Genomic DNA, 10,315 nt, shown 5'->3' with positions numbered 1-10,315 from the left:
TGCATCTGTTTATTTCTATTTCTTGGAGTTGTGGAAGGCTTCAAGCCAAAGATATTGAAAAGAGACACTTAATCCCATCACAATCATCAACTTTTACAATTCTTAAGTAGCCAAAGGACCCTGGTGGAAGTTGTCCATGGCACACTTCGTGCAAGTTAATCAGCTTCGTGAGATACAATGACTCCAAGGCAGGGAAGACAGGATTTCCTGGAATCTGTTCCACTGAACGCATGATATATTGAATTTCTGGACTGCTTTCAACATGAAAATGCTTTAATGCTGGAAAACCTTCCCTATCTAATTCGGAAAGAACATGATTACCACCACTAAGCTCACGTAAGTATAGATCTTTTACTCTTTTCAACAATTTACTAATACCATCCATCGAATGGAGGCTTGTGTTGAGCTTATTGAGCTTCAGTGTTTCTGTGGTTTCACAATTTTGACACCAACTCCAGACATCACCGATAAGTATTTTAAATCTTATCAAGTTCTCAAAGAGTATGTCTTTTGGCAGTAACTTGGCATCTGGTACTTCTATATCTAAAGTGACCAAGTGAGACAAATATTTAAGCTCAGCAAGGCAAGCATTTGTTTTTTTATCATTGGATCCTTCAACCTCCCATCCTGTAAAGCTATTTTCCATACACAAATACTCTAACTGAGACAAGCTTGATATGATATTTGGTGGAATTACTTGAAGTTTGGAACAATTACTCAAATCCAACAATCTTAGATGGATTAGTTGCCCTATTTCTTTGGGCAACTGTTCAATATTAGAACCTATAAGGCTAAGAGATTCTAATTTCTTTAGCTCTGCAATTATAGCTATATCTCCCAATATGCACCAATCTAAACTGAGTGTTCGAAGATTTGCAAGGCAGCAAAGTGATGAAGGGAGTGACGTAAAATGCATATTAGTGAGATCTAAAACTTTGAGCTTTTTCATCCCTTCAAAAAATGTATTTGGGATTTTCAGAATGGGATCACTGATGTGATATAACACAAAAAGTTCAAGCTCTGGACATACCAATCCTTCAGGAAGTTTGCGGATATCATCGTAGGCCAAAGAGATCTTGCTGCAGCTTTGGAGTTCATCCAGCTTTGGCCATTCTTCCAATCCAACACCTTCTCTCAATGAAAACACATGATCCTTGGATGCAATTGCTAAGGCAACATCACAAACAACATCATGCATTCTCACAAATGCATTGTCACCGGTTTCTAGTAACAAATTTGAGGCTTTGAGGTTGTCAACCATGTCTCAATTCTGTTTCTTGTTTCTTCCAATGTATCGGTTCCTTGAAACAATCGTAGACCCGTAACATATTTCAACAAGTCATCTATAAAAATATCATTATCCATTAAACCACAAAGCAAGAATAATGACTTAACTTCATCACCATGTAAATGTCTGTAGCTCAACTCCAGACTTGAGTACACCATCACATCCATTCCTCTTATGTTTGTTGGCATAGACCTTTTTAACTGTTGTAAAGCATCCTTCCATATAGACACACTCTTATTTTTAAGAGCCTTTGCAAACTGTTACAAGTGCAATTGGCAAACCTGCACATTCCTTTGCCACATTGATTACTATAGCCTGAAAATCCGCATTGTCAATGGAATCACCCACTATCTTCTTAAATAAAACTAATGCTTCTTTTTCTGGTAAATGTAAAACAGGCATATCCTTCTGGGTACCCATCTCATTGGACAATACATGTTTATTTCTAGAAGTCAACACAATTTTACACCCCTTATGGTCATCTCCAAAAGGAATTCCCAGCCTCTTCCATGAACCCATTTGCGCCTATAAGCCACTTGTCAACATCAGCTTCGATTTCATCCCCGTTCCTGATACCTTCATCCACGGAAGCTGCAGCCCAGCCCTGGCATCCCCCAGCTTCTCAACTTGGTGGACGAGATTATCAATGTTGCTACAGTAGTTGAACAGATACCCAAATGGACGTCCAATTGGAGCAACTAAATATTCAACAACTTTTGCTGCAATCGCAATAGCTATTTCTGCCATTTCCAATTTGTTTTTTTTTTTCTTTTTTTGGTGGGGATAATAAATGCAAACCAAAAGCAGAAACTAAAAAAACAAAAGAAAACAACAACAACAGTAGCAGTAGCAACAGCAGCTACAAATAAAGAAGAGAATGGTAGCCAATGGATTGGAGGTGAGAAATGAAAACAAGGACATGAAAGATTGCAGGAAGCAGATGAGGACAGAATACAGAGAGACTCACCAGCTAAACGAAAATGCAAATCACAATCTCACTTGGGCTAGTAAAGAAAAAGAGAAGGAAAGAGGGGTCAACATTGAGAACCAATTTTCTAAGCTAATCCGGTATTTTAATACATGACTTTGTTGGTAGCTTGCCGTCAAAAAACACAGAGGAAATCGGAGTTGACACTGATAATGGGCTTACGAGACTTGCTTTGGTTCAGCTAATAACCCAACAGTACAGATGGACTTCACAGCCATTCCCACCCCAAGGGCTTTATTAAATCAAACAACATTGATTTTTCATTCCTCGGCTTCTTCGTTCTTCTCTTGCTCTTTAGGCCCTTTGGGATTGTTGTTATAGCAATCTGAATCACCATTAAAATAAAAGTATCATCTTGATACCGATAAGATGAGTTTCGTAAGAGTAAGTTTGATTGTGATTTTAGGAATCACTTCAAAATTTTGTTTTTTATATATAAAATACTTCTTAAAATTATTATCAAATCCGTTATAAACTTGATGAGAAATGGAATCCCTTGAAAAGTGAATATGAGGAGCTTGTATTAAAGAAAAATTATTAATTTTAATTATGAAATTATTTTAAAATTTGAAAATATTTATTGTACATTTAGATATTTTTGTCAAGGATAGATCTTCAAATGTAAAATTATTTAATTAGAATATCTATTTTTAAATAATCAAATATTTAACAATTATTTTTAATATGAGAGTGAAAATGATCATTTTTTTGGGAGTTCCTTTTCAAGCTCTAATGAGGAAACCGATTATATTTTATATATGGAAATGGATATTTCCATTTTGTTTTCATTCATATATCTTTTTAAATAGAAATGAATTTGATGATTTTAATTTTTTGTATTTAAATGCAATGAATAATATAATATTAGAATGACTATTTGTTTCAATTTTAATGTTAGCAATAATGGAAATGAGAATACAAAAATAAATTGACAATAATATACATACATATGATTCAAAATATTTTTTATTTTCATTTTTAAAAAATTCTCAAATTACACATATTTTAAAATAATTTTTTATTTTCATTTTATAAAAACATCTTTTTTGAGAGTTTTTTTTCTTTTTTGCTAAATGATAAAATCTTATTTGAGGATGTAATTTAAAAACAATGTTCTATTTTTAAAAACAACAAATTATTTTTAAAATTTATAACACGGTTTGGTTATTATCTTTTAGTAATAATTTTTAAAAATAAAATGAAATAGAAAAAAAAAAGGAAACAAGTAAAAGTTATTTTTATTAATTTAAAAGAAATATACAAAGAAATAAGAAAAAAAATAAAAACAACAAAATTAGAAAGAGTAAAACATGATGTCTTTGTTTTTTTTTTTTTTCATCCTCTCTATCACCCCATATCAAAACAAAAAAAATCTTAAAATACTATCTTCTTTTAAATTATATCCATTTTTATGAATTTTCTTTTAAATTCTCTAAAAATTTTTATGAAACAAATAAACTCCAAATTAATCAACTCTTAATTCAAAAAAGATTCATTTTTAAAAATTATTCGTAACTCAAAAACTGATTGAATTAGTATTAGAAAATCAAAAAACTCAAAATTAATTAAATTAACACTAAAAATTCACAAACCCAAATTCATTTTGAATGATTTTACTAATTTTTTCTTCATATATAATTATAATTTTTATTAACTAAATATATTCCAAATTAAGTAAAAGAAACCTTGGATTTACTAATAAATCTAGTAGTTTTGAAAAATAATTTAAAAATCAAATAGTGATACAATAATATATTAGAAATTTATAAATAAAAATTAGTATAAAATGACTCTATTATTTTTCTTCTATATAAAGAACCATTTTTTTTTACCTTCTCCCTATATAAATGAATTTCAAATTTAGCGACACTTTATATTGAATTTATTAATGAGTTTAATAAAATTTTAAAATAATTTAAAACTTAAAAAATATATGTACTCTCTAAAAAAATAGTAGATAAAAACTATAATTATATATATATATATATATATATATATATATATGAATTGCAACTTTATTGTTCTTTTATACATACAATTATATTTTTTGAGTTTTCTAGTTAGATAAATAAATCTTAAATTAAATTAGGAATAAGAATTATTTAGAATTCAAAAAATTAATTAATTAATTATAGACTAAATAAAAATGTTCAAACACTTTATCCTGAATTAATTACAAGACTTGTACAAGTAATAAACAACTTGAATCATTTATATCTTAAAAAGTTTATTTATTTTTAATTTCATTTCAAATAAAATAGTATTAATAATAATTATTTTTAATTTATTATTATTCATTTTTAACAAAATTGATAAATGTTAATATTCATATTTTTAGAATATTTATAAAAAATATATATAATTTACTATTTTATTATAGTATTACTATTCATATTTTATTAAAAATGATTGACTTTTTTAATTTATTAGTAATTGAAAAATTATTTTTAATAATATTTCAATGAAATTTAGTTTATATTATATAAATTAAATTTGTAATTTTTTTTATAAAATCAAATTAAAAAATTTTATTTTTTGAAAAATATTTTTAAAAATAAATTGCATCAAATAAATTAAAATGTCTCCTAATGGATTTTCTTTCCATTCTTATTATCACTCCAGTCATCCAAATATAGGAAAAGTCTACAATACCTCCTTCGGTACCATGCCTCCATTTTTTTCCATCCATTGGATGAAAATGATTAAATCTCAGCCATCCAAAATGAAAAAGAAAAAAAAATTTTCAAAAAAAATTCTCCCGGGTACCTTCCCCTCCCGTTCTCTCCCCTATTCGGCATCATTTTCCCCTTTTTCCCCCCTAATTTGCTGTCTTGCTCTCTTCCCCTCCATCTCACGCATCCTCCATAAGCCAACTTCCTCAGCTCACCCGTTTCCCGCCCCTCCATAGCTGGGTGTCTCGCGCATCCTCCATAGCCGACTTCCTCAGCTCACCCATTTGCCGACTTCCTCATCTTTGTTTGCCGACTTCCTCCATAGCTCACCCATTTCCCCCTGTCATCTTTGTTTTCTCTCCCTTTTCCCATTTTTCTCTCCAGTGATTGTCCACAGCTGGGTGAAGACCACGGTCGGCTTCAACCGAGCCAACCTCTTCGAGGCCGACGTCGCAGACCTTATCAAAGACGTCTCCACAGCTAGGTGGAGACCACCTTCGCCGTCAGCCGGGATCAAAGACGTCTTCACAGGTGGGTGGAGACCACCATTGGCGTGAACCGGGCCAACCTCCTCCAAGTCAACGTCTTGACCTCATCAAAGAAGTCTCCCTCAAGGACCGCGAGCTCAGGATTGTGGGCGAGGTCGGTGCCAAGATCCGAGTCTTAGACTTCATTTCTCCCGATGTCCAGGTCAGCTATTTTTTCTGCTAGATTATTCTTCTCGAAGATTTTATGTAAATTTTCTGAATTTTTGCTTTCTCTCCCCCCTACCCCTGCATTTTTTCACAAGGAGAATTTCTGTTCTTTCACATGGAGAATTTTAGTGGAATCTTCATAACCCTTGTGTTTTCTTCATATTTTATATTTTGTTTAAGAGGTGTAAGGGGGTGTTTTCAGGTTCTAAATTTAATGGTTTAAAAACCCGAATTGAAGACGTAGCTGGAAGAAGAAGAAGAGGACGTGTAGTACTAAGGAAAAGAAAGCTGAGAAAGACACAATTGTTTGTTACTCAAAAGGCGCTTGTATCCTAATTATTTGGCGAGTTCTATATAAAGGGAAAAAAATGTGAGTAGTAATTATGTGTTTTACAATATTGTGTCCATTATATTTCATGTTTTTTGTTAGATTTATGGATTGATTACATTATAGAAAAAGAGTGTGGTTAGATTATTGAACATTGAAAAAAATTTGTATGTTAATTTTGTCATCATTTTAAATGTAAAGATATTTAGGGAGGATGTTGTAGTTGTAATGGTATTTGTATTTTAATTGGCATTTGGTTGGTTGTAGTAAGATATAAAAATAAAATTTATTGAAATGTGAAAAAAAACTTATGTTGAGATAATGTGGTGGTGAAAGTATGTTTGATTTATTATATTTGAAATCATATTATAAAAATTGACTTAAATGCTTTGATTTAATTTTTAGGAGCGAATGCGATGGTCTTGAAGTTATTAGAAATCCAAAGAGGCCTATCGGCGCTTGGATACATTACTAGTAAGGGAAAATAGAAATGTGTAAAATAATATGTTTTTTAATTTATTTTTTGTGGTTGTTATTGTTAAATTTGTTTGAAATTGTTTTGTAGTAACGATCAATTAGCCATGATGAAAGAGAAGGACAAAGGAGTGAAGATAAATGATGATGTAAGGAGTAATTTTGCTACGTCTAATATAATTACATTTTAACATTAGAATTTAAATTATGTGACCAATTACTGTAGTTGAGGAAAAAATTGGGCAAGAAGTAGAATGCACTTTCAAAAGTAGAAAAAGAAAATTTCATGGCAAAGTCCAAAGAAAGTTCAAAACAATATTCACTTCAAAAGGGTGTGGTTCTGAAGGTAATTTTTATTTGTAATGAATATTTAATTTCTTTACTTATGTATTTGTTGGAAATTATATTAATGTAAACATGTTTGATGTTTGTGTATCTTTTCAGTTATATCTTCAGACTCGATGCTCCCCCAAGCGAGTTATTAGAGTGATTGAAAATTTAGAACCAAAGCAAAAGGCGGCCATAGAAGAAATAGGATTTGGTAGCCTCTTGCAACTTCGATGTAGGAAAATAGATCATGGGTTATGTCTTTGGTTGATAAATAGTTTTAATCCGAACACTTATATGTTACAGTTGTATAATACTTGTATCAAATTATCCCCCATTGATGTTGAATTTATTATGGGATTGAGGGCAAGAGGGTTAAAGATTGGCATGAACAAAGATGTTGGTCATAAGAATGATTTATGTAAAAAATATTGTGATAAAAAAGGGCGATTGCCATTAGTGATGTTAGAAAATCAAATTAGGGAGGATAAAGAGGGTGGAAACGATTTTAAAGTTCGTTTTGTATTATTTGTGTTGGGTGCATTATTGTGCCCAACAATGAAGCTTTTTGTGAATCGCTCTTTCTTACATATTGTGGAAGACATCGATTCAATAAAGAAGATGAATTGGGCAGAATTTGTGTTGTCCTATCTTGTGCACGGGATTGAAGAGTTTAAGAAGAAACAACAAAGTGGGGTTTGCGGTTGCTTATTGTTTTTAATGGTAATTAATTTACATCATAGTGAAATACGATTTTGTTTTAATATAATTTATGAACTAACTATATATCTATGTCAAATATACTCGTAGTTATTCTACCACGAGCATATATCCTTTGAAGAGAAATTCCTACCGCTATATACTCGACCTTCTCCTCGGATTACTGCTTGGAGAGATGATGAAGTATTGGACAGGAAACGAAGATTGAAAAAACTTGGTGGATATGCAAATGAGGATGTAAGTTATAGTTTTGAAAGTCGTTTACTATTGATTTAAGTTTTTAGTGATTTAAAATCTGATATGTATTATATTTTGATGAATATATTGTAGCTCAAAATATGGGTGATAGAAAATGAGATAAGGGATTGCGTTGATGGAAATGCAACGACAATGGCAAGTGAGAATGAGGACGATGAGAAATTTGTATCCAATCTAAACAAAGATGTTATTAAACGAGTAAGTGTTTTACAATATTCATCGTGACTATCTATATTAGCATTGAACCTTTGTATTATGATGTTATTAATCATGTTCGTATATATCACTAGGTTGATGGTGGGAAGTTAATGGAGATGGATAAAACCTTTCAACAATTAAAGACACATCTACTTGATATGGCTTATGGTGCAAGTAGTAGTAGTTGTGATAAAATTTTGGCTAAATTTGAGGAGAATTATACTCAAGTGAAAGGTCTCTTCCTTAGGTCAAGCGGAAAACCTTTGAGAATGCACGAGGAAGGAACGAAGAATGACATGCTCTCATGCGAGAGAAGTTTGGAAGATACGAACAATATGAATGTGAATGAACATTATCTTCACACTTTGTCAAATGAGAAGTTATGCACTGAGGACTTTAATGAAAAGAATGAAGATGCATGTGCTACATCAATTGAAGTGCATATCATTCCAGACAAAAATGAAAATATCTTACCACCTCCAATAAAAAGGAGTAGAAGAGATTATGGAAAGGTATGTATCATATAAAAGAAAAAATTATTTTCTTTACAACTACTTAACCATTACATAGTAAATAGATGTATATTACTGATATTTTCCATATTAGGAACCATTACGAGCACTATGTGGTTATCCTAATCATGTCATGAAAACACGTTCATCAAGGGAGAGGAAACCAAGTAAATTCAAGGTCTCCCCGTTTGTACAGAAATCAAGGAAGATGGTAAAACGTGAAGCATCAGAGGTATAATACAAATAGTTTAATATCATTGTTCTTATTTTTTGATACTTAACATATGTAGTTAATAATTATGTCTTGTTTTCGAATTAGTCAATCCCCATGTCCATTCGTGAAGACGTGGTGGATACTCAATCATTCAATGTACTTCAATCTCTTGTCGCTGATTATGTTTTCAATAAAGCGTTGTCAAAAAGGTTTGTCGCGTCTAAAACATTCATAGATGTGTTGTTACAATTTTTGCCTTCATATGCTTCCAATTTACTGAAGTTTGTTTGAACATATTATTATTTTAGTGAGCTTCTTGTTGACTTTGGTCATGAACATGGAGTTCGTGGAGATTTTGCATGCTTACGTCCTAGACAAAATTTGATGGATGTTGTAAGTACCTACTTCATTTATATCAAATGCATCCTATATTAGTTAAATAAATTTATTGAAGTTATTGTTCAACAACAGGTAATAAATTTAGAAGCCTCAAAGCTAAATTATTTTGAAAGACAATTCATAGGCATACGAAGTATAAGATGCTATCTTCCCACGACATTTTCAGTAAGCTCATATTTCTCTTGTTGTTTACTTACATATTAAGTACAATATAGTAATGTTCGTATTATGTTTTCTTTTTAGCAAATGATTTTGTGCGGGAGTCCTCATCCTTTTTTCGATAGAAAAACATCCATCGTTAGTAAGTACATTAGTGAATTGGATGATTGCGAGAAGGTTAGTAATTATTTCTAATGTTTAATTGCATATATGAAATTTAGAATAGATATTGTTTTCACCTATAATATAGTAGATTTTTTTTGCCCCAACTCATATATATTGTTTTTCTAACTTTACAGCTATTTATTCCAATGCATGACGAATGCCCTGGTCATTGGTATCTGTGCGTCATTGACTTCAAAAACTCTCATACCCAAATTTTGGACTCATTACAATCGAAGAATCGAGACAAGTTCCGGTTTCAGAGTGTCAAAACAGTGGTATGCTTTCATGTTTATATTTTTCTTCTATTCTATTTTTTCCTCTTCCATATTTATTAACACTTTCATAATAAATTAGGTTGAATTTTGTCAAACGTTCTTCAAACTATCTGACATAGGGAAAGATGTCTTCCAATTCTCCATTGATTGGGCTCCTTCGATTCCGACCCAAGAGAATGGGTTAGTATGAATACATAACTCACATTACTATTCTTTTCCTGAGGTATAATTAGACAACCATTGAATAAGTTGTTTTGCTTTTCTTTTCTCTTTCTTAGGTGGGACTGTGGAGTGCATGTCATTAGACATATGCAGAGATTCAAAAATGGTGATCCGATGACGAGCTCCGACTTTTGTAATTCTATGAAAATACGTCGAGAAATAGCATGTGATTTAGTTTTACACGAGGGAAATAGAGAAAAACAAACCATTGTGGCTATTGTTTGTACAAAGACGTCGACACGAGCAATGAAAAAATTATTATTATGATATTTTTAATTTTTCAAATATTTATCATTTCCATATCCACATATCGTCATGTTTATTGGGAAGTTGTGAGCTTCGATGACCATACATTATTAATGATTAAGTCCATTTTATTTCAATATCCAAATACTCTTCTTTCAATATGGTCGTCAAAATG

General features: G+C 31.3%; 4 protein-coding genes, 1 long non-coding RNA gene and 1 other non-coding gene across 6 annotated transcripts; 4 read left to right on the top strand and 2 right to left on the bottom strand.

Moving 5' to 3' along the window:
• Nucleotides 1-40: 40 nt before the first annotated feature.
• On the bottom strand, nt 41-1,261 carry LOC104881528 (probable disease resistance protein At4g27220). Its single transcript, XM_010661970.1, has one exon. The coding sequence runs from the start codon at nt 1,259-1,261 to the stop codon at nt 41-43; it is 1,221 nt and encodes a 406-aa protein (XP_010660272.1).
• Nucleotides 1,262-1,528: 267 nt separating this feature from the next.
• Nucleotides 1,529-2,035, bottom strand: LOC132255060 (disease resistance protein At4g27190-like). The gene is made up of 2 exons (XM_059742692.1): nt 1,865-2,035; nt 1,529-1,813 (listed from the first exon to the last, which is right to left on the bottom strand). Exons 1-2 carry the CDS (start codon nt 2,033-2,035, stop codon nt 1,529-1,531), a joined length of 456 nt encoding a protein of 151 aa, XP_059598675.1.
• Nucleotides 2,036-5,544: 3,509 nt separating this feature from the next.
• Nucleotides 5,545-6,687, top strand: LOC104881509 (uncharacterized). Its single transcript, XR_002031781.2, has 4 exons — nt 5,545-5,638; nt 5,846-6,013; nt 6,377-6,445; nt 6,537-6,687. It is a non-coding gene; the product is annotated as an uncharacterized LOC104881509 (long non-coding RNA).
• Nucleotides 6,688-7,878: 1,191 nt separating this feature from the next.
• On the top strand, nt 7,879-8,539 carry LOC132252629 (uncharacterized). Its single transcript, XM_059742691.1, has 3 exons — nt 7,879-7,948; nt 8,041-8,368; nt 8,526-8,539. Exons 1-3 carry the CDS (start codon nt 7,883-7,885, stop codon nt 8,537-8,539), a joined length of 408 nt encoding a protein of 135 aa, XP_059598674.1. The 5' UTR covers nt 7,879-7,882.
• Nucleotides 8,540-8,548: 9 nt separating this feature from the next.
• Nucleotides 8,549-9,394, top strand: LOC104881529 (uncharacterized). The gene is made up of 4 exons (XR_009467676.1): nt 8,549-8,692; nt 8,983-9,067; nt 9,146-9,238; nt 9,317-9,394. It is a non-coding gene; the product is annotated as an uncharacterized LOC104881529 (transcript).
• On the top strand, nt 9,393-10,163 carry LOC109123931 (uncharacterized). The gene is made up of 3 exons (XM_059742760.1): nt 9,393-9,672; nt 9,752-9,852; nt 9,951-10,163. Exons 1-3 carry the CDS (start codon nt 9,544-9,546, stop codon nt 10,159-10,161), a joined length of 441 nt encoding a protein of 146 aa, XP_059598743.1. The 5' UTR covers nt 9,393-9,543; the 3' UTR covers nt 10,162-10,163.
• Nucleotides 10,164-10,315: the final 152 nt, after the last annotated feature.

Source organism: Vitis vinifera, chromosome 14 (assembly GCF_030704535.1).
Source record: "Vitis vinifera cultivar Pinot Noir 40024 chromosome 14, ASM3070453v1".
Lineage (NCBI taxonomy): Eukaryota > Viridiplantae > Streptophyta > Magnoliopsida > Vitales > Vitaceae > Vitis > Vitis vinifera.
The sequence above is the reverse complement of the archived record's forward strand: the minus strand, read 5'-3'. Positions and strand labels throughout refer to the sequence as shown.